At 32.0% G+C, this 22861-nt stretch overlaps 5 protein-coding genes and 1 long non-coding RNA gene across 7 annotated transcripts in view; 5 read left to right on the plus strand and 1 right to left on the minus strand.

Annotated features, from left to right (window-relative positions):
- Positions 1–190, plus strand: part of LOC112420423 (uncharacterized) — a 703-nt gene extending 513 nt beyond the window's left edge. Inside the window, exon 2 of the long non-coding RNA XR_003010475.2 lies at positions 1–190. This exon is cut by the window's left edge and continues 179 nt beyond it. This is a non-coding gene — a long non-coding RNA (uncharacterized lncRNA).
- A 1110-nt stretch (positions 191–1300) lies between these two features.
- LOC11429691 (calcium-dependent mitochondrial ATP-magnesium/phosphate carrier protein 3) lies at positions 1301–4957 on the minus strand. Of its 2 annotated transcripts, none has more exons than XM_003602686.4 (4): positions 4245–4957; positions 2151–2933; positions 1940–2030; positions 1301–1808 (listed from the first exon to the last, which is right to left on the minus strand). In XM_003602686.4, the coding sequence occupies exons 1-4, from the start codon at positions 4627–4629 to the stop codon at positions 1616–1618; spliced, it is 1452 nt and encodes a 483-aa protein (XP_003602734.1). In that variant the 5' UTR covers positions 4630–4957; the 3' UTR covers positions 1301–1615. The 2 variants fall into 2 exon arrangements, with proteins under 2 accessions (XP_003602734.1, XP_024635453.1); XM_024779685.2 differs by having other exon boundaries at positions 2151–2947; positions 4245–4382.
- Positions 4958–10316: 5359 nt separating this feature from the next.
- On the plus strand, positions 10317–12289 carry LOC11421284 ((+)-neomenthol dehydrogenase). The gene is made up of 4 exons (XM_003602687.2): positions 10317–10402; positions 10694–10952; positions 11121–11315; positions 11863–12289. Exons 1-4 carry the CDS (start codon positions 10317–10319, stop codon positions 12256–12258), a joined length of 936 nt encoding a protein of 311 aa, XP_003602735.1. The 3' UTR covers positions 12259–12289.
- A 1478-nt stretch (positions 12290–13767) lies between these two features.
- On the plus strand, positions 13768–17641 carry LOC11434550 (succinate dehydrogenase assembly factor 2, mitochondrial). Its single transcript, XM_003602688.4, has 4 exons — positions 13768–14105; positions 14187–14313; positions 16836–16904; positions 17016–17641. The coding sequence occupies exons 1-4, from the start codon at positions 13918–13920 to the stop codon at positions 17160–17162; spliced, it is 531 nt and encodes a 176-aa protein (XP_003602736.1). The 5' UTR covers positions 13768–13917; the 3' UTR covers positions 17163–17641.
- A 657-nt stretch (positions 17642–18298) lies between these two features.
- Positions 18299–19314, plus strand: LOC11434090 (uncharacterized protein At4g14100). The gene is made up of 2 exons (XM_003602689.4): positions 18299–18821; positions 18976–19314. Exons 1-2 carry the CDS (start codon positions 18356–18358, stop codon positions 19146–19148), a joined length of 639 nt encoding a protein of 212 aa, XP_003602737.1. The 5' UTR covers positions 18299–18355; the 3' UTR covers positions 19149–19314.
- A 462-nt stretch (positions 19315–19776) lies between these two features.
- LOC11423081 (uncharacterized protein At4g14100) lies at positions 19777–21010 on the plus strand. The gene is made up of 2 exons (XM_003602690.4): positions 19777–20351; positions 20626–21010. The coding sequence occupies exons 1-2, from the start codon at positions 19862–19864 to the stop codon at positions 20802–20804; spliced, it is 669 nt and encodes a 222-aa protein (XP_003602738.2). The 5' UTR covers positions 19777–19861; the 3' UTR covers positions 20805–21010.
- The last annotated feature ends 1851 nt before the right edge of the window (positions 21011–22861 follow it).

The raw sequence follows: 22861 nt of genomic DNA on the forward strand, positions 1-22861 counted from the left end.
AGTTATTTATGTAACACACGGATTAATTTCGGTTTATTCTCAAATATGTACTTTTGTTTTGTTTTAAAACATGAAGTGCTTGTGCGGATTGCTATCTATGGTGATTGCTTATGTTATGTTTATTTATCAAATTTCCTTATTGTGTTTCATGTAATTTGGAATCATTTATGTTATTGTTTCTTTTTCCACACATGGTACATGTAATTTGGAATGTTTGATTGGAACTATTTGTTCTAAGTTTCTGATCATACGATGGTTGTGTCTGGGAGGAAGGTAATCTACAGAGGATGAGGTGGCAATGTTAAGCTAAGCTAAGGATATGCTTGTGAACTGTTAAGCTAAGCTAGTTTATACTTTATTGTTATGTAGTTGGATAGGTAAACATCTATGGTTAGAAAAGCTAGTTAATCATAGTTGGTTGGTTTGGTAAAAGAAGCTGATGAACCGACCGTACGTTAATTAAGGACACTTATTTTCAAAAATAGAAAAAAAAATGCACTAAAAGTTTAATTGTATTAAACTATAGCTATATACTCTACTACATTTATATTTATTTTTTAAGCGTATATAACTTAAGAGACAAGTGGAAGAACTGTTAGTGCATTTTTTTTAGTGCAAGGGTTTAAAGGGTTCTCGGTATTTTTTAGTGCATTTTTTATGCTTGTGAACTGTTCTCGCATATTACCAAAAAAATAAAATACGAAGGGTTTAAAGGGTGTGTTGAAGAACTGTGGCTGAATACTTCCTCTTATAAAGCAAAAAATACCTCGATTATTCTGCACATCAAAACTCAAAATATAACTTATTATATGTATAAGTAATAACTCAACTGGCTTGGTCACCGTGAGCTTAAATCAGCTAATAGGGACATTGCATAATATATACGGGGTCTGGGTTCGAACCCAAACCCCGGATACCCTTCTTATTCACATTAAAAAGGTGAATTTCTAGCCATTGGGTTACTACACAAAAAAATTTAAACTCAACCGGCTTGAAATTCTCCCAACTTACAAGACATCAGGTTCATGAGCTTAGTCTTCAGTTTTAAGCATTTCAAGCAACGTATGGCTTCATCAAGAAGCTGAATTGGATCCTTGTCCTCACCAGAAATTATACACTGCAGAATGGTTATAAGATCCTGTATCTTTCTCTTTCTCATCTTCTTATTGCCTGTTAAGGAACCCATTTCACCTAATGGTCACTAGAACTTCTGGATCCCTATGATTAACATAGAATTTAAAAGAAGATTGAAGGACCACATAATGAAGAGATCCGCAGCACTGTATTTTAGCATTTGATCTAAGAATGATACAACTCTAGTTAATCAACATTTAGTTCAGATGAGCATAATGGGGAAATACTTCCCATGTTTCTGACTACAAAATTATGTTTCAAGAGTCACAAAAGGAATAAATATTTGCCATATTGCCTAAAGGAGTAATAATTTTTTTTTATCGCCGTCATCATCAACAATGCAAGATTTAATAAGGTATTTTCATTAGCTCAATTACATAAGAAAATAACTAAACCTAATTGGAAGTACCATAAAGCCAATACTAAGCAGCTAGATGCGTGTGGGAAAACTAGGTGATATTCCAGATAGATATATGTAACTCTACTCTAAATCGAGATTTTTCTTCATACTTTCATAGACCATATAAGTAATGCTCGCAGCTGGCACAACTTTGAGTAGATTTGGAAGGAGTCCCTTGTAGAAACCTCTAAAGCCTTCATGCTGAAAAGTTCTACAAAATGCATCAAACATTCCCTTATAAGCATCGGAACTGTTCAAAGGTTGTGCCTGAAGCCTGAAAAAGGATTAAAATGTAATGTCAGCAAAGAACATCCCTAAAATAACAAATACAAAACCAGTTCTGAAAAATACAAATGATTCCGATCATTTCATTTGGATAAAGAGGGTAGAGAAACAATGCTATACCTAGTACGAATAACCTGCAGTGGATAGACACATGTAGCTCCAAGAGTTCCAGAAATTGTCCCACATCCTAGTTGTACTAGAGGACCAGGATCTATGAAGGAGGGAAAACAATAATAAGAAATGGTTTCACTTTTCAAAGGTAAAAGTTTAATGATTGTTAATTTGTTATTAAACAAAATAAGCATGTTTAGCGGTTGCAGTAATACCATACCACTATCATGAATAATATATTTCTTGGACATATCTTTCAAGGTATCATAAAAAGCAAGATCAATGCCAGCATAAGGAATCATGCCAATCACAGACGGAAGAAGTCCTCGGTAGAAAGCTCGAGGTCCTTCTTGAACCCATATATTCTTTGTGAGGGTTCCAAGTTTAGGAGCCCTTCCACCTTCAGAAGCACAAGTTTGTAGCCTAGTTTTGATAAGGTCCATAGGATAAATTGCGGTCTGCGCAATTCCACCAGCCACGCCACCTGCTAAAAGCCTCCCAGCAGCACCAATATCCGAATTGTTCCCTTGAGCCTCTCCAATTACTTTTTTCAACATTTCAAAAGCATAGAATTTGATTGCACTTTCTGGTGATACCTTCACAACATTCAATCCATTACCTCGGAAAAATCCCCTTATATTATCTTGCTTCCATATTGTCGTAACTGCGGAAACAACAGAAGAACGTGTAGTCTGAACTTGCAACATCACCTTCAGACGATCGAGAGGTGCGGTAGCAGTACGTGAAGTAGCACCTGCTATTCCTCCAGCAATAAAATATTTGCTCCGGTTAGCGTGCTTGCTAATGTCTTCAGGAATGACAGCTTGGTCTCCAATGTCTACATGGTAGACTCTCTCCCAATGGTGATATATATTTTCAATAGTTGCTTCATGAGGGTAAAGTAGAAGAAAATCTCTCCATTCTTCAAAAGTGATAGTTCCATTATTGTCCTTGTCAACGTGCTCCACAAAGCGAGCAAGCTCCTCTTCATCCATTTCAATTCCTGCAGCATTGAAACTGCTCATGCTTATGATAAAAACTATCAGGTAAAAAAAAAAAAACTTTCGCAAAAAGGAAAACCATCTTCTATATCCACTACAACTGCAGTGGTCATAGCAGATTATTACACATAAATAAGAAACCAAACAATCAAAGATGTAACAAACACAATATAGAATGGAAAAGGTATAAACTTGGGAAAGAATATACAACATCTGCAGCTAGTCAACATTCTTCACAGACAATTGTTACAACTGGTTAAAATGTCCCGTTAAAAAAGCAAAGCATATATATCCCTTCACAATCATAGAATCCACAATCCAATTCCCATTTATCCTAAACTACATAAGTCTAAAAGCCAATATTACAAGCTTGATTAACTTGTTTTATGTCACAAAAAGCTTTTAACCAAAAAAAAAAGAAGAAGTTATTCCTGATCAGTGAATTGAAGACATCGGTTAAAAAAGTATTTAATACATTTTCTCACTTTTAATAACTTTAAATTGAAAAGGGAAATCACATACACCTCTAGTGAGGAAGTATGTTTAAATAGCACATGGCCTTTCTATTTTTGAATAAACACCCATCATAGTTATTTGTTGAGAAAATTCTACTAACCTCCTTGCAATTCTGTTTCTGTGGCACGCCCCTATACTTATAATCCTACATAATAAATAGAGGGGGAAGGGGAGGGGAGGGAAATTGAGGGGAGATCATTGTTTTACACAGAATAGTATGGGCTATCTGTCATTTAAGCACACCTCAAGAGAGGTCAGAACCATTTCCTCTTAAAAAGCATTAAATACTTTTCCCCCCCAGTGTTTTTTTCCATGGCAGGTAACCTTATTCGAGACACTGTCAGACACTATGCACATGTTTGGTTATGAGTTGACAAAAATCGACTTTGAGTGAATTGATCATGTAAAATTGATTTTGGCTAAAAGTGAGTTGAAAGTAAAGTGAACAATAAAGTTGAGTGTTAAAATCATTTCTAGAATCAAAAGCTCCAATTTCTAGCATCGAGTAGAATCAACTCTGGAGGCAAAATCAATTCCCCCTGAGAGCAACCAAACATGTCAGAATCAATTCTACACCTCAACCAGCCAAATTCAAACTAAAGTATAATATAAGAAACATATTTTCATTATAAATCTTCTACTTTAAGACTGGTTTTCACTAAGACAGCATTATACTTTTCTTCTATTAGAATTTTCCTAATAAAAAACTCAACCTACATAAAGCAAACAACCAAAAATAGTAACAAATAACAAAAAATGATTAAACTAAAGGCAAAAGAAAAAGGAAGAGAATATACCAGCCCTATCAAGAGCATCCCAAAGCTCTTCAGGAAGAATACTACCACTATGTTCAACATCAATAGCTTGAAAAATACAATAAAGTTCCAATTCCTTATCATCCATATATCTCCTAAACTCATTGTAATCAACCCTACCATCACTATTAGCATCACAAACCATGAAAAGCTCTCTTGCATATTTATACTCCGCTGGAATTTGCAATGCAGATAACCCTTTCTCTATCTGAATATAATCTATGTACCCATTATTCCCTCCATCAAAGAAATTGAAAAGGCTTCGAATGCGAATTTCCCTTTCTTCTTTTGTTTCACCTAATGCCTCAAGCACGTGATCTAGTGAAATGTTTTTTGAGATCTTCTTTTTGATACTGCCACCACCCATTGTGTTGATTTGGTTTTTAATGAATTATGAGATAACCCTTTTGAGCATTTGACATTTGAGGATGAAAAGTTTCGAACTTTGTTTTCAGATCTGATGTTGGACTGAGAAGAGTGTCTGAAGATGAAAATTACAACAAAACTGGTAATTGCGACGGTTTCAACATTTTGCATATGTTTCTATTTCTGTGTAAAAGAAAAAGATTTTTTTCGACAGAATGAACACGTTTTTATTTTGTTTTGTGGTGTATCTTTGGGGATAAAAAGAAAAGATGATTGTTGCAACTTGCAAGTTAAAAATGTGATGTCAAATGTGAAGGGTGACTGCATTTTGGTGTTGAATAATAAAACTGGCTAATAAATGTATGCAAAAAGACAGATTTTATGGTATATTGTTTTTTTTTTTTTTTTAACAAAAACAAAATTATTCATTCATTCAAATCGATAGAATACATCAGATACAAACATCGCTAAAAACGTAAAGGGTGAATCTGCAAATAAACTCACAGCATCCAAGTTAATAGCATACAATGGCAAAATGCCTACAAATAATATGATAAAACTTAAGTCACCGAAATACCCATGATTCCGAATCTATGGTTGAATTTGTAATTAACTGATGTAGATCTTTCAATAAAAACTGAACAAACACCACGACAAAACGCAAAATCAAACGCCGCACAAGACGACGAATAATACAACACCGCACTTAGACGACGAAATCACAAAAAACATAAAAGGAAAAACTTAATAGATGTGAAAACCACTTATTTAAATTTTATGGGATATTTGCCAAATAACAATGGTATACTTTTCTTTTCTTCTCTCAAAAAAAAGAAAAGAAACTTAAATATTGGTCCATGTATTAGGCTCGTTTAAAAATTGGTCCATGATTCGCTAATCCTTGCATTGTTTAATCATTTAAAATTTCACCCCTAACCCACTTAATGACCGTCACCTCATCAAATTAACAAAATGATACATGAATGGACAAAAATACCCTCATCATCAACTCTGGTTTGCAATTCCCATTTCCTTTTTCTTATGTTCATTACTAGTTCTATGCTTTGATTATTCTCACTCCCAAATTCGTTCACAAATATAACATCAAAATTTCATTTCCCACGAGAGCTAACAACTGCAACAACATACTATTTTCTTCAATCCATTTATGGGTATTCAATTTCACTATCTCCTGGTCATGTATATATTTAATTTCTCAGATTAGTTTTTTTTTTTTTTTAATAAAAAAAAATCAGAAAATGATAATGTTATTATTTTGTTCAAGTAAGAAACAAACAAAAAGGATAGGATACATGACAAAGTGATTCTTCTTTCACCTTTTTCTGGAAAATCAAATGGGTGTGGACATGAAAACAGAAATCAAAAGCAAATGGGTGTTGATTCACGGAATGGAGACAAGAAAGAGGAAGAAGAACAAATAGAAGCATCGAGTGAAAAAGAGTGACTGTCGTGACTGGATGCGAAATCACGATCGAAAGAGGATCGGAGCAGATACGGCGGCGGCATGGACGGCTCGCGATCGGAAGTTTGGTCTGGTTTGGTTGTGGGTTGTTGTTCTTGTTGTTGTTTTTGTTCTTGGTCTTTTGAACTTGTTAATTGGTTGGTTGATAAACCTGAATTGGGTTGTTGTAGTGGTTGTTGGATTGTATTTGATTTTGAGTTTAGATTATTTAAAAAAAAATCTTACTGATTTTGTATTTTTTTGAGAATTGGTTTCTTGTTTGTATTGGTGGTGATGGAAGAGATGGATACAATTGGTGGTGGTGGATGAGATGGAAGAAGAAGAAAGCTTTGAAACAGGAAGTTTATTTTTTTTTTTCAATTTGGGAATGGATGTTGTTTGCAGATCCAGTAAGAAGAGGAGGGAGGAATGTGAAGAAGATAAAGATAGGGGTAAAATTGTCATTTTATATGTGGGTTGATCAATTAACGGAGCCATATCATCAAATTAACAACGTGACATTAATTAGATTAAAGGACGAAATTTTAAATATTAAACAATGCAAAGTTACTTTGAAGGAATTGACGTTCCACTTAAAAATTCTAGTATATTGTGTCAAATAAAAAAGAAATGTCATTATATTTATCGGCTAAGATTTATGAACTATTTTTATTCAAATTTTCGTTCATTCTAATCTTTTTTATCGAATATTTATATATTGATTATTCTTTTCTTTTGACTCGATAATATTTTGCTTGTTTTCTTTTGACTAAATAGTATTTTGCTGTTGAATCTAAATGGGGCTACTAAGTATGTGAAAAAGAGGCATTTCATTGGATACTCTCCATGTTTTTTAAGGAGATATTCTCCTTTTTTTTTTCATTGGATATTCTCCATGTTTTTGTTTTTAGTTAAAAGAGTTATGTTCATCAAAACATCTTTTATGTGATGATGATGTCAGGTGTGCGATTAATCAACAGTAGATTGATCTAAGCGGAAAGAGATTTAAACTATAGATAATCACTATTAAATAAAAATAAAAATTTCGTATATAATATAATATAAAAACAAAAATAGTGTCAGATTACACATAAAATTTGAAGTAGACAATACATTAAGAGAAACACTATTTTAAAAGGTTGTAGCTTTGTGTTTATTTTACAATTAAATTTTAATTTATTTTGACTTTTCAGAAGTAATCTTATTTGATGTTTGTTGGACATTAGACATTATTACCTTTTTTTTTAGATTTAGTTTGACATGTTACGAGAGTTTAACAATGAGTAGTGTTATTTGACAACCATGTTTTTACAAAAAAAAATATGTATTGATACGAAAATCAAAGTAATAGATAGAAAATAAAAATATAATATAAGTATGAAAAAGAAAATTATCACAAAAGTTGTTATATAATGATCTTACAAATATAATTTCTCTTTAACAATTCATATCGAATATAACCTTCATTTGTCAAATATATATTTTAATTTAAAGCTCACTATGAGAAAACTTTTTAAACAATTTTTTTTAAAGAATGAGAAAACTTTTTAAACTTAAAATATTATAATGTGTCAAAACTAAATTCTAATCGTGTAAAGAAAAGAAAATGTAATCACTTTTTCCTTCTTTTCATTTTGGACACTTTGGCCTAGTTGTAAAGTACTTTCCACGCATACGTGTTGGCCAGTTCGTTGAGACACGTTGCTTATGGAAAATTATTTGCAATTATGCATAGGAACGCATGAGTGAGCCCAAAAATAAAGTAGAGTAGAAATATATTTAGGCAAATTCTATGGTACATCCAATAAATTTGGGTGTATTGGTACACCAAGTCGTAAAATTAATAATAAATGAGTTGTTTTTTTGAAGAAAAATAATTATTTTCTATCATTGACAACTAAGATAATTAAATTTTATATACCAAAAGTTTCGACGAAATAAAATTTAATTTTTAAGAATTTTTTATTACTCATAACAATGAATATTGATTATTTTTTATGACAAAATGTAAATTTTGTAATATGATCCTTATAAACAATGAAATGATGGTTTTTTTTTATGAAATGATGTTTTCTAAAATATAAATATTGACAAATACCTTTTTATTTCATTAAAGTGATCTTTAATTTATATATTTTGTAAAACAAGAGTACCGGTACACTTAAAATTGTGAGTGTACCATAGAAGTTCCCATATATTTAAGGGTTAATTTAACTGTGTTTTACCTTTGTAATATAGGTAATTTATGGGTTTGTCTTTTGTAAAAAAGAATTGAATTCGGTCTTGTAAATTTATTTTCTTTTCAAAATAATCCCCAAGGTCACCTGACTGTACAACATCGATGATCTGGCAGGAGGTAGACCAAAATTTGCTCAAATTATTAGGGGTAAACCAAAATTTGCTCAAATTACAGATAGTAAACTGAAATTTTCTCAAATTACAGGGAGCGAAATTTTTCATGAAAGTCCAAAACAAAAAAAAATATTTACAAGGACAAAAAGAAAAATTACAGGGTGAAAACCGAAAATGACCTATATTACAAACGGGTAAAACACTAGTAACCCATATTAAATAGGTCGACAATTTTCTTTTGTAACAAGCCAAAATAAATAAATAAAACATCAAAGGTGACCTACCCCACACAAGATGTGATAAAAAAAAGTTACACATAGTTAATATAGTAGCCACTATTAACAACAACTAAAAAAACACAACAACAACAAAAATTACAAGATCAATCACATGCAAGCTAAGAGATTTTGCCACCAAACATGATAAGTGAAAGCGAAAATAATCATTTTTGCCTTTAACCATAAAATGATTGCAACTTAACTTCGTCGAACATGTGATCTATGTCAACATTTTTGTTGTTAAAAATATTAGTATTCCTTTCTTTCCAAATTGTTCAAACGCATGAGAATCATACCACCTTCAGAAATGGATGAGTAAATCGAGGAAAACCTACCAACCGACCAAACTGAATAAAATGATAAAGTAAAGACATATGTAAGTATGAGAGAGAAAGTTGTCACAAAAGTTGTTAGAAAATGATTGTTCAGATATCATTTATCTTTTATCATTTATGTTTAGTTCATTGACATGTTCGTAGACCAATAATTAGATTATATAATATCGGCACCGACTTCTATGACATTTGAGATTTAGATTTTGTTATGTTTGATTTAGATTCTGTTATTTTTGAAAGTATTTTTCTTATGGACCAAATTTGTTTTATTTTTGTTACAATTTTTTTTTAAATGTTTTGGGTAGAGAATATGACACATATCCTTACTCAGTCCAGCCAATTAAACATGTGTTTGGATTAGCTTTTGCATGGCAAATAGACAAATATCATGTCGCGAGGCAAACTAGTAAAAATCTTAAAGTTACAAAAGCTAAAAACGTGAAAAGTTATCGTGATTATAAAAATCATATAATCACTACTAAATCAAACAAGCACTTAAACCCCTACTAGAAGGTATAAGTTTAAATTTGAACAAAATTTCTTAAAAATATCGTTATTTCAAACTTGAAAACATCAAATTAGATGTTAAAAAAAAAACACATAGCACTCATACATGATACTCGATAGTATTTAACGATTTAAGCGTGTGAAAAACTAAATTTTGATGTTAACTACTCTTGTTTGTTTATATGAGTTTACCGTCTTAGTAGTACAATTAAATATAATCATATTTATAAGTATATGTATTTTGTTGTTTTATGCTATTAACATGGATACGTGAGTTTGAGTTTATTTACAGATTCACCCATTTGTCTTTAGGGACTTTAACTTTCTATTGTATCACTCTGTCAATTTGAATGATGAATATCGTTTATTTTGTCAACAAAAATGATCAATTTATTATTTTTTTCGTAATTAAATTTATTGTTAAAATTAAATGTTGACAAATAGCTTAGGTGAAAAATGACAAGAAACGAAAGGGCCCCAACGTTGCGGAACAAAAATTAGCTAATGTTACCTAAAGTGCAGTTCCATGCATTGACCAGAGACCAACAACATAGGTGCTCTTGAACCAATAACGTAGCATTCTATTCTAGGACATCAATTTGATCCTTTGCATGCGGATAACAACATAGCATATGTGATACATTCAATACATTACAACACAACATATTTTTCTTTCATGTTGCACTATCCCATACTCCAAACAATGCTACTTTTAATTTAGCTTCATTGTTGCCAAATCCACATCTATACAGACATGGGTCACAAAGAAAAATCACGAAAAGATAAGAGATTGCAAGAAATATCCCTTTTGAGAACCATTCCTTATTCTGATCACCAGAGGTTAATTTGAACTATAATTATTTTATTGTTCAATAATATTAACTTCTAGTTAGTTTTTCCTTCTGATTATCATATGAACATATGATTGTTAAATTCGATGCATTCACCCAATCAACACGTCGGTGGTCGTCAGATCAAGATTGAATAATCCATATATATTTCAATCCAGTCCGCTTGATTTCGATCCAATGACCACCAATGTACGGATTGTGTGAATGTGTGGATTGTTGATTGCAACAAATTAAAATCCGTTAAAATCATGATTTTAATATGTTACTTTTCTATATAAAGGTGGTGGTCCAAGGAAACTATTGCCGTGGTTACCGGTGGAAACCGAGGAATTGGTTTTGAGATTTCAAGACAACTTGCAGATCATGGAGTTACTGTTGTGTTGACATCAAGAGATGCTAGTGTTGGTGTTGAATCAATTAAGGTCTTGCAAGAAGGTGGTTTGGACGTCCATTGTCATCAACTTGATATATTAGATTCTTCATCCGTCAATGAATTTGCTGAATGGTTGAAAGAAGAATATGGTGGTCTAGATATTCTAGTAAGTTTCTAAAATGTAATTAGCCAAAAATGTGAAATTCGTCTTTAATTTTGATTATAGGTGTTAGCATTGTTAAAAAAATGAGGAGTGAATAATCAATCTCTAATTTCTGTTTGCAATTTAAATTTTTTATCAATTGTTTCTTGGCTATAATTTTGTCATTTATAGGTAAATAATGCTGGTGTTAATTCGAACATGGGATCTGATAACTCAGTTGAAAATGCTCGTAAATGTATTGAAACAAATTATTATGGGACCAAGAGAATGATTGAAGCTATGATTCCTTTGATGAAGCCATCTGCTGCCGGTGGTCGTATTGTTAATGTGAGTTCACGTTTGGGTCGTCTAAACGGTAAACGAAATGTGAGTAAACAATCTAATTGATTCATTGAGTAATTTTTATTCTTGTAACTTGCAATACACTTTTGTTCTCAAAATTGTATGCATAATTGAATGTAGTATGATTTTTGCAAATTTATAAATATATATTTATATAAAATTGTAAACTGTCAGTTAAATAGTATCTCGATTAACTTTTATCATTGGAGACTATGACATGACACATTAATAGCATCACACCTTGGATTAATCTGCCTATGAAATTTAGGTATCTCATGAACTAGTTTCATAGTCAAATTAATTCCTAATGAGGTGATATTGATGTAGGATTAACGTGCAATGTAACATGTTCATTTAATATGCTACATGCCCATATTGTAGTCTTTAACAATGGAAAGTAAAATAGGAATCATTTTGAATGACATTTTATAATTTTAGGGACATATTTCCCAATTAGCAGGAGACTATTGGACGGAACTTACAATTTCAATGATGAATTTGTATGTACACTCTTAATTCTCAAATTATGAGAAATGCAAAACTGATTAACTATAACTTGATTGTGTTACAGAGAATAGAAAATGAGGAATTGAGGGAGAAACTAAGTGATGTGGAATCTCTTTCAGAGGAACTAATTGATGAAACTATAAATAATTTTCTACAACAAATAGAAGATGGAAGTTGGAAAACAGGAGGGTGGCCTCAAACTTTTACTGACTATTCAGTATCAAAACTTGCAGTAAATACTTACACAAGATATATGGCAAAGAAGCTTTCTGATAGACCAGAGGGTGAAAAGATTTACATTAATTGTTACTGTCCTGGTTGGGTGAAAACTGCTCTAACAGGTTATGCAGGAAGTGTTACAGTTGAACAAGGGGCTGATACTGGAGTTTGGATTGCCCTTGTTCCTGATCAAGAGATTACAGGGAAGTTTTTTGCTGAAAGAAGAGAGATTAACTTTTAAGCACAACATGGTTATGTAGAGTTAAACTGCTAGGAAAAGAAAGTTACAACTTTGATTCCTTGTGGTCTATGGTAATTAAGGGCTACCAGTATAGTATATTCAGAGGTTAATTGAGATATTATGATCGATGGTTAAATTAATGGTCTATTAGTGTGACACATGGATTATGGAGAGGTATTTGAGGCACATTGGTGATCATCACTTGTAAGTTTGACTATGTTTGATGTCTTCAAGTGTTCACTAGCAATTTGAAGAGTTTTTCATATCATATCATGTTATAAGACTTTTATTTTTATTGTAAGTTTATTATTCATTATTGGAGCTTCGCTACAACTCAAAAATATATTTTTTTATCCTTAATCATCGAAAAAGAAGGTCGGTATCAATATTTTATTTTTGCAAGCCTAAGCATTGCTATGTTGATCTCATAAAAGAAGATAATTTCTACTAATTGAATAAATCAATACTCATAGCACAGAAAAAATAAAAAAATAATCAACTCATACTTTTAAGCATTTTTTTAAGACGTCACCCATACTTTACGGCCCAAAACCTTAGGTTGGTCTACTTAATCCTTGAGCCGATCCTAAAAAGTGTTAAGAAGATATCAATAGTTCAATACGTAATATTAATATTGTGACATTATTATATTCATTAACGAACTGCATTAGCTACATATTTTTTTTGTTTATAGGAGCTGTATATTGCAGTTTACCACTTCTCCATAAAAATGATTTCGTTTCTCAACCTCTAATGTAACTTAACAAAAAAAATTATTCAAAAAACTTAACGGTTAAACCCAACAAAGAAACTTAACAATTAGTATCCCTATTGACTTCATCAGTCAGAGTCTAAAAACTTAGGGAGATAGGTCACTTTAGTCCTTTAATAGAAAATGAGTTGTCACTTTAGTCCCTGAATGCAAATATATTGCAAAATAGTTTTTGAATGTAGACTCTGTTAGTCAATTTAGTCTCTCAATACAGACCCCATTAGTCAATTTAGTCTTTGAATGTAGACTCTCTTAGTCACTTTAATCCCTGAAATTGACCAACAAAGTCTACATTTAGGGACTGTTTTGCAATTTATCTACATTCAGGACTAAAGTGACTAATTCCCCAAAAACTTACGAGTGGAATAATAACGTGTGTCTCATTTATAATTGACAGAGACTATTTAAGGTGTCTCTGAGAGCTTAACTCAGTTGGTATGGACAATGCATAAAATATGTAAGATACAGAGTTCGAATCTCGACTATCACAAAAAAAAAAAAAGACAATATTTTTTTTTTGGTTATAAAAAAAAAGACAATCTAAGAAATCTTAAATAATTTTGACCAACACATTACTCCTTTCCGTCAAAATATAAAAGAAAATTCATATTTCAGACCCATTCAATAAATAATGTATTTAGTTTATATTATTGTCTATCAACGAATTAAAAAAAAAAGAAAAAAACTTGTCTTATAGTGTAGTATTTAAAACCGGAGTATTTTTTGTTGTCGTTGAAAGGACACATAACTCATCTATATTTTTCCCCAAGGAGAATTGCTCCGTAAACAACAAGCATCACCATTTCTTGAACATATTCGTAGAGAACCACTCCCACCCCCTACCCATATAGCACACAGAAAAAAAATAAAATTAGTCAAATTTTCTAATGGCGACTATAAGAAAAGCTGTTATCAATGTCCACAGACTCATCAACTCTAACAAAAGCATCATCACTTCTTCCACAAAACCCTTTCTCCATTTCAGGCCTCCTTTTGCCCCTTTCACGTCCCAATCTCAATCACCCGTAGTTATTAATTTATCTAACGAAGAATCCAAAAGGCGCTTATTTAACAGGTTCTCCTCTTTTTAATTTTTTTTCCCCATTTTGATTGGGCTTAACGTTCTTTATTTGTTTGATTTCTCAATGCTCCATAGGTTATTATATAGAAGCAAACAACGCGGGTTTCTGGAACTGGACTTGGTTCTTGGCAAATGGGTAGAGGATAATATCCATAAATTGGATGAAAATCGGATTAAAGCTCTCATTCATGTCCTCGACTTGGTAATTTACATCTTCACATTATACTCATTATTATTTTTATTACCCTTTCACTTTTTCTATGTCATTTCTCTGTTTGTCTATTTGGATTTCATTGGTAACATGAATTGATGATGTCATTGTTTCTATTGGGGCTTTGCTAGTATCGAACATTAATGCTTGTAGCTACTAGAAAATCGTTATTGTTGACGAATATTTGAGTGAATATAAACCAATTTGTCCCCTCTAGCTCAATTAAACTTGTTCACATTTACATTTTAGATATAAGAGTATGTACTCCAAGTTCTTTCTCAATAAAAGAACCTAATTATTGGTTGAGATATACTTTTCTGCCAACTTGGCTAGCTCAAGAGTTTTAAATCCATATGATGACCACCAATCAATAGAACTCGTGGTTACAACCTCCGGTTGATTTGAAGACATTGCATATATTCCATTCTTTGTGTGAAACATGTTAAACTGATAACTTTAAAGTTTTTGTTCCTCCTCATTTTAATATATTTTTTTCAAATGCTTGCATAGTGTAGTGTCCTCTTCATTATATGATGTCCAGCTATAGCTCCCATAACTAGTGTCGTAAGATAACATGTATCATAAAGTCGAGGGGTCAATGCAAAACAAAACAATAATTAGTAGTATAATTCGCTTTGGTCATCTTGTAGTGATAATATTTTTTATTTTAGAGTAACAATCTGCATACTTGTTTCTTTTCATAATTTATTGTGCTTCCCAAACATTATATTCATTTTCTCATAAAATTCTCCCATTTTTAAGTCTTCACCATCAACAAACTTAATCAATGTGTAAATTGTTTTTATTATATTAGCCACATTTTCAACTTCCTCCCAAATATTCCCACTGCCAATTGTTTTTGCTACAAAACCCCATTTTTATTGTGTTTCCGTCTCCTTAATTAATCCATTGTTTTACAAGTATGCAACACAACAATAGTTGCAAGAGCTTCTCAAAACACCAGAAGCAACTTAAATATAATATAATGCAAGACAAACCCAGTCTTTGCTACTTTTAACAATTCAAGTTTGTGATTTTCTCTAAAAATGGCTAAAGATTGACTATGATTAATTATGTACTTCACTGTAACATTTCCTCTCTCATAGGAAAAAACTACAGTCAAGTACATAAGTAAACATAATTAATCTTTAGCCATTTTTAGAGCCAATCCAAAACTTGAATTGTTGACAGTTGCAAAAATCAAATTTGCCTCACTATAATATACCTAAGAAGCTTCTTGGTATCGAGAAGCTCTTGCAACTACAACCATGTTGAATACTTGGAAAGAATGAGTTAAGCAAATGAGGGATTTTGTTGCTGAAACAATTGACATTAAGAATTATTGGGTAGAAGTTGAAAATGTGATTAAGATAATAAACGAATTACATGTTGATTAAATTTGATGATTGGGGAAGTCGAGAAATTATAAAGAGACAGATATACATATTGTTACTCTGAAATGGGAAACATTGCCTACTAATTATTGTCTTGTTTTGGCATTGATCCCTTGACTTTATGACACAAGTCATCTTGCGACGTTAGTTTTACGAGTTATAGCTGCAAATCGGTATAAGGAAGTGGACACTGCACACAAGTCTTTGAAAAAATATACAAAGTGGAACACAAACTTTTGAGCTATCAATTTGTCATGTTCACATAAAAAATGGAATATATGCAATGTCTTCCCGCACAACTGTATATTGTAACCATGAGTTCTATTGATTGATGGTCAACATATTAATTTAATAGTTTCAAGGAGAGATGGCTAAAAAAGGCAACCTCAACCAATATTCCAATAAGCAACTCTTCTATTATAAAAAAACTTGGAGTACTTATTCTTATATTTACAATGTAGTGATGGACAAATTTAATTGTGCAAGAGCGGATATGTTGATTTTTACTCAAGGAAATAACTGTTTCTGGTCACAGTTTTCTAATAGCTACAAGGTCGGCTCGTTCAAAATATGTGATATGGATTACTAACGAGTAACGACACTTCTTCTACAAGATATGATCTTGGAATTAATCAGTGGTGTGAAAGATCAAAGAAATACAACGAGAGGAGTTGTTGGCTAGAGAGGAAAATGCATAAAAATTGAGTTTTTGTTGTTGGCAAATTATGTTTAATTTTTTAAGTTATTTTTAATACCTTATGTTTATGTCCAGACTTTTATTTTTGTCTTTTAAATTTCAAGTAATTACTATTGAAGATATTATATATTTTTCATCAAGTACTTTATTGTTTTTACTAATTTATTTATAGTGCATCATTAGTATATTAGAAAGTACTATGAAGCCAAATAACGTATCCCCCATCTAATACTTAGAGGTCTTGCCTACCCATACCACCTACCAAAGAAAATTATGAAACTGGTGGCTATGGTTCTATTTGAGGATTTACTTAGCCAATTTTTGAAGGAAAAAGGAAAATGTGATAGCAAGTAAAGGTCAAAGTTTCAGTCTGTTCTGTTTATTAACTTAAGTCAGTTCAAAATTCTATTTCTGGTCTTCAGGAAAATCCAGATTTATGGAAGTGGATATCAGGACAGGAGCAACCCCCAGAATCAGTTGATGTAAACCCAGTGAGTTTCATATTATTGATCAGATAATTAAATTCCGATTATGTTAGCTGGTTGATTTTGTTTTGTTTGGAGTACAATTCTCATGCCAGTCAATCATCTGTTATTGCTTAGGTCTTTGCTGCATTGCGGGGAAAAGTTATGAAAAACCTTGACAGCCATTCTGCTCCTGAAACTAGAGCAACACTTGGCCAGCCATGGGTAAGAGGTTGGGATGATATTAAGAAAGGCCGGGATGCTCCTGCATCTGGAAATCAATAGCTTGAGATTGAGTATTTTTTCGTCTACCTATGGCAAAGAATAGAATCGGGTTCACCTTTTTTGTCACTATAAGTCACTAAAATAATAGTATCAATAAATGTTTCTTTAAGGTTTGTATTAGCTAGTACTAGATATAAGTGAAAGGGGTATAAACTTTGAAGATTCTGACTTGAATCTTAACTATTATCTGTAATCTATCTTTTGATTATTGGCATATTGTTTGGGGATTGGTCATCAATGAAAATCAAAGGGGGAGGGACGATCCTTTGTTCATTGCAGAATGTAAAGAAACTAACGATAAAAGAAAGAAAGAAATAGTCTGAATGCTCTTCTCCCTGCCAGGGTTTACACTCAATGGAGTAACAGTCTAGAGCCATCTCTGCGTTGATATCTGGATTTATTACAAACTAAATGTGTTCACTTTCACAATACATGTGACTTTTGGACAATGTATCATTGTATGCGTTTCTTTTTTTAAACTCTTTTCTTATATTTTACTTCCAAGTTCCAATCTGCTTTAATTCATACAATTGAGAAGAAACGGATGAGTTACCATATCAAAGACACAATTGTGAAGTTTATAAGGGTCTCTCACACACACTAACTTGCTGATGGGTTCATGACTTTCAATCAATCTACTACTATAAATCTCCACTTGAGATGGCACTTTATTTACCAACAAACTATTTGATCAAATTTCACTTATTAAGATCTTTTGTTTTCCTCTTAGATAAATCTCCAACAAATCTTAAACCAAAACAAAAACTTCACTTTTTTTAACTTTGAAACTTTCTATTATGTTTCCATTGTTGTTGGGTTAGGGAGAAACTGTATGTTGTAACAACTTTTGTACAACTTTATCTCTCATACTCACATTATATTTTTATTCTTTCTCTTTCTTACATTATATTTTTATTCTTTCTCTTTCTTTTTTTCTCTCTCTATTGTTTTGGACCAATAAGAAAAGAGAAAATGAAAGTTGTCACATATTAATGTACATATATCACTACTCTATGAGTAAATAATCCAAACAAAGCAATGGACAAAGTTGAGCTACACAGAAATGTGACACGTGGTTTACAAGTGGACAAATTTTGAGAGTGGTCCCCCAAACCCAAAATGAAATTTCCACCTAACATTCATCAAATTCTTATCAATTGAGTATTTTTCGTGTGTGTTAGTTGAAAGCAGCAATGGCCTCTGCAATAGAACACATCTTTACAGTAACGGCACTACTCTCCGTCGTTCTCTTCTCTCACTCGGCGGCGGAGCCTGTTCCGGCAGCTTGGCCGGAGCAGTTTCATTCCGTACTATTCATGAACAGAAGCGGATCCCTACAGAAATTGGACTTATGGTACGACTGGCCCAACGGTCGAAACTTCAATATCATCCAAGATCAACTCAATGATGTTGTAGATTACGACCTTGAATGGACCAATGGAACCTCCTTCATGTACACTCTCCATCCCTCCGACCGCCACTGCAAGGTTGTCCATGTTGAAGTTGGTATCCTCCGTCCTAATTGGCTTGACGGTGCTACCTATTTGGGTCAAGAACAAGTTGATAATTTCCTATGTAATGTTTGGGAGAAAGTTGATTTCATTGTGTATTATGAAGATGTTCTCACTCGAAGGCCTGTTAAGTGGATCTTCTACACGGGTTTGTTTACTTCTTTCTTTCTAATATCACTCCTAGTTACTGTTTTGATTTTATTTCTTGTAAGAGATTGAATGAATGCGAATAAATTTTATGATATTATTGTTTGAAATGTTGTGAAATGAAATAAAGTTTGATATACTGGTAATTAATGCAGGCTATACTGCTCATGTGATGACATTTGAGGTTGGAGCAGTGCTTGAGGATGCGCAATGGCAGGCTCCTGAATACTGTTTCAATCAGACTGAGAATATGTTAGAATCTGCTACTGTTCGTGGCGATTCTTTTGGAAGTCTGATGAGAGGCAAAGTCGATGCTGCTGCTGCATAGGATTTGTTAATTATGAAATGGTTCAAACTGTATATGACTAATGTATTTCCGAATGATTGTTTAGTTTAGCTAAATATTAACATCAATAGGTATGAATGCATTCTGGTTTTCATCCAAACTCGTAAATCAAATTTTGTCAGCTCAGCTATCTTTTACTTTTGGGAAATAATGAACTGAATTGCTAAAAGTCTTACAAGCGATAAATAAGACTTATTTTGGTGAAAATGTTTAATATAATGATTGATTGAAAATAATCTCGTAATACCTCATGAGCACGTCCATCTACTGCGTGAAATGGCAGGCTTGTGTGTATACTATTGAGTATTGAGGCAAGACAATTCTTAGCACCCGGAAATTAATATATGTTCGGGTGTGTGGAAAGTATCGATTGTGCATAATGAATTGATTGCAGAATCACTTCCAATTTGCTTATTAGTAGCAAAGATATTGTTTTTAAATAGGTAGAGGGACTAAATAGTAATAATTTAAAATACCCAGAGATTAAATCTAAAAAAATTGGTAAATCAAAATGGCAGATGAAATTAAGTATTTTTAAATCAATAAAGAAAAGGGACAAGAAATAAATAATAAATGAAAAAAATTGTTTGGAAGAATAAAATGGAGTTTCCACCTCACATTCATCAAACTCTTATCTTTTCTGATAATTTCCATGAATGACTTGTTTTTAGTTTCCATTTCTCTTATTTGTTGTGATGAAACTTAGAGCAGCCATGGCCTCTGAAATAGAACAACTATCTAGGATATTCCTATATGTCAATCTCTTCTCTCTCTCGGCTTCATATTCGATGGCTGAGCCAATTCCGGCTGTTTGGCCAGAGCAGTTTCATGCCTTAATGTTCATGAACAAGAGCGGAGTCCTGCAAAAAGTGGACTTATGGTACGACTGGCCTAACGGTCGAAACTTCAACATCATCCAAAATCAACTCAATGATGTCGTCGTTTACGACCTCGAATGGACCAACGGTACCTCCTTCATCTACACTCTCCATCCCTCAGACCGCCATTGCAAGGTTGTCCACTTTCCTGTCGGTATTCTCTGTCCTAATTTTCTTGACGACGCTACGTATTTAGGTCAAGAACATGTTGATAATTTCCTTTGTAATGTTTGGACGAAAGTTGATTTCATTGTGTACTATGAAGATGTTCTCACTCGTAGACCTGTTAAGTGGTTCTTCTACTCAGGTTTGGTTTTGTGTCTCTTATATTATCACTCTTAGGCTATATTTGGATCTACCTATTTAATCTTATCTTGTCATACACTTTGGGAGAGTTTATAGAAACTACTTATGACATGTTCATGATATTAGCTTATATGAAACAATTTTTCTTATACTTCTAGTAATAGAAATAACTTATACATAAACATTTATATGAAAAACATTTATGCTATAACCGATTGAGCTAATTTGTTATTGTTGCTGTGAAATGAAGTTTGATATAGTGATAATTTTAATAGATGGAGGATATACTGCTCATGTGATGACATTTGAGGTTGGAGCAGTGCTTGAGGATCCGCATTGGCAGGCTCCTATATACTGCTTCAATCAGACTGAGATAATAATAATAGAATCCACTACTGTTCATGAGGATTTTGGGAGTTTGATGAGAGGCGAAGTTGATGCTGCTGCTGCATAAGCTTAAGTGTTTGTAATTATGAAAATGGTTCATGATGTATATGCCTATTCTATTTCTGTTTTGGTGATAGGTAGTGATTGTTTAGTCTTCTTGGGATGCATGAACCATTGTTTTCTAAATAAATGGTTTATCGGGTAGAAATGCACAAGTAGATTATCTTCATTTTTATAAACTATATTTTGGGAATCGATCTTTGCTTGTAGAAACATACAACTTAGCAAAATTTAGGTAAAGTCTGATACCTATTGTCTCTATTACTGATGCATAAGAAGGACTAGAGGGTGATTGGAAGACTAATACAAGTCAACTTATTATGTAAGGTTTCACAAAAAGGGACTGATGGGACAAAATTGAACTATCAAATACAATGATCATGGCTTGTACTCTCTCACCAACTCCAAATACAATCACTAAATGCGTGCTAACCTCTCATTTTTACAAAGTAGATGATGATCAGTTTAGAACGTTCTTAACTACAACTGCATGAGGCGATGATACACTAAAGTAATGCTTGAAGGAAGATCATAAAACTACCTTGTTCCCCTGGATTAATTATGAGCCAGCATAGTTGGAATATCGGTAATTCATAATCATCCTTTTTCACTTTTAAATTTGGCCAAATATGAATCTTCACGTCATGACCTCCTCGAAAAAATGAAAAAAAATTCACGCGACGCAATTGCACTTAGTTAAAAAATTAACTATAAATCATAGAAATTTGTGCATAAGGCATCACTTGATATTAAATTTTCATTAACTGCATAATTAATACTCCCTCCGTCCCAAATTGTATGTCGCTTTGAAAAAAAATTGTTTCAAATTATATGTTATTTTACAATACCAATGAAATATTAATGTTACTTTTCCTATTATATCCTTAACTATTAATTACATTCTCTTCTTTCAATTATTTCATTTATCTTTTCCATACCATTTATTAAGGATAATTTTGTAAAACAACTCATAATTTCTCTTCCCCACACAATATTAATTACCTTGAACCCAAAGTCACATGATTAGAGTATAATTACTTAGTCCCGTGAGCATAACTCAGTTGACAGGGACAATGCATTATTATATGTAAGAGTCGGAGTTCGAACCTCGGACACCCACTTATTCACTTTAAAAGTGAATTCTTAGCCACTAGTCTATCTGACAAAAAAAAAAAGAGTATAATTATTTTAAAAAATTATTAGAGTATAATGTAAAGTATAATTTAGGCAAAATTACAGTTTTAGTCCCTTAACTTAATTTTATGTAACAGTTTGGTCTTTTATCTTTTTTTCATTTCAATTTGGTCATTTTTATCCATTTTCATATACATTTTTAAGCTTAAAATTCATGATTTTATTTTCTTATGATCTTTTAGTCTTCAAATTTATGATCCTCGTCTATGTTTGAATAAGAATATTAGATTTGAAGCTTGAAAATGTTATATGAAAATGGATAAAAAGGATCAAATTGAAATGAAAAAAGATAAAGGACAAACTGTTACCTAACATTAAGTTAAGAAAATAAAAGTATAATTTTGTTTATAATTTAAGGACTTCAAATCCCTTATCTCATGATGTCGCATATTATGAAACTTCAGTTGAACTCTATTGATAGTATATTCTTATATGACAAGTATAAAAGACGTTCATGCATTCATATAATTTACAATATAAAAAATATTTTTTAGTCACAACCTCAAATAAGTATCATTTTTTAGCACACACGAAAAACATGTAATTTAAAAATAAAAAACTTCTCTTTTACCTTTTTTTCATTTGTGCGTACTCAAATAATGTTTATTTACAAATGCAAGAAATACAAATGCACATAGCCTAATGAAATATGCACTTAACATGAATTAATTAGTGTTTTGTTAAAAAAAAAAAAAATCATCTTTTATTAAAAAATTCTATTTTTTCTTTAGAGATTTTTACAATGTTCTATACTTTTTTACACAATTTCATTAAAAAATACAAATGCTACACATGAGTTGACTTAAAAATATAGATAAAAAATGGTGATCGAAAATTTTATAAAAACCAAAAGTCAAAGAAAATTTAAAA

The sequence above is a fragment of the Medicago truncatula genome, chromosome 3 (genome assembly GCF_003473485.1).
Source record: "Medicago truncatula cultivar Jemalong A17 chromosome 3, MtrunA17r5.0-ANR, whole genome shotgun sequence".
Classification (NCBI taxonomy): domain Eukaryota; kingdom Viridiplantae; phylum Streptophyta; class Magnoliopsida; order Fabales; family Fabaceae; genus Medicago; species Medicago truncatula.

Bases quoted from the DNA above. Each gene is read 5' to 3' on its own strand.
- LOC11421284 (XM_003602687.2), top strand. From the start codon at position 10,317: ATGGGTCACAAAGAAAAATCACGAAAAGATAAGAGATTGCAAGAAATA. The intron at 10,403-10,693 runs GTTAATTTGAAC...TTCTATATAAAG, and splicing joins CCTTATTCTGATCACCAGAG to GTGGTGGTCCAAGGAAACTA. The intron at 11,316-11,862 runs GTGAGTAAACAA...ATTGTGTTACAG, and splicing joins GTCTAAACGGTAAACGAAAT to AGAATAGAAAATGAGGAATT.
- LOC11429691 (XM_003602686.4), bottom strand. From the start codon at position 4,629: ATGGGTGGTGGCAGTATCAAAAAGAAGATCTCAAAAAACATTTCACTA. The intron at 2,031-2,150 runs GTATGGTATTAC...CCTCCTTCATAG, and splicing joins ATATATTATTCATGATAGTG to ATCCTGGTCCTCTAGTACAA. The intron at 1,809-1,939 runs GTATAGCATTGT...ATCCTTTTTCAG, and splicing joins CTGCAGGTTATTCGTACTAG to GCTTCAGGCACAACCTTTGA.
- LOC11434090 (XM_003602689.4), top strand. From the start codon at position 18,356: ATGGCCTCTGCAATAGAACACATCTTTACAGTAACGGCACTACTCTCC. The intron at 18,822-18,975 runs GTTTGTTTACTT...TAATTAATGCAG, and splicing joins TAAGTGGATCTTCTACACGG to GCTATACTGCTCATGTGATG.
- LOC11423081 (XM_003602690.4), top strand. From the start codon at position 19,862: ATGAAACTTAGAGCAGCCATGGCCTCTGAAATAGAACAACTATCTAGG. The intron at 20,352-20,625 runs GTTTGGTTTTGT...TAATTTTAATAG, and splicing joins TAAGTGGTTCTTCTACTCAG to ATGGAGGATATACTGCTCAT.
- LOC11434550 (XM_003602688.4), top strand. From the start codon at position 13,918: ATGGCGACTATAAGAAAAGCTGTTATCAATGTCCACAGACTCATCAAC. The intron at 14,314-16,835 runs GTAATTTACATC...TCTGGTCTTCAG, and splicing joins TCATTCATGTCCTCGACTTG to GAAAATCCAGATTTATGGAA. The intron at 16,905-17,015 runs GTGAGTTTCATA...GTTATTGCTTAG, and splicing joins AATCAGTTGATGTAAACCCA to GTCTTTGCTGCATTGCGGGG.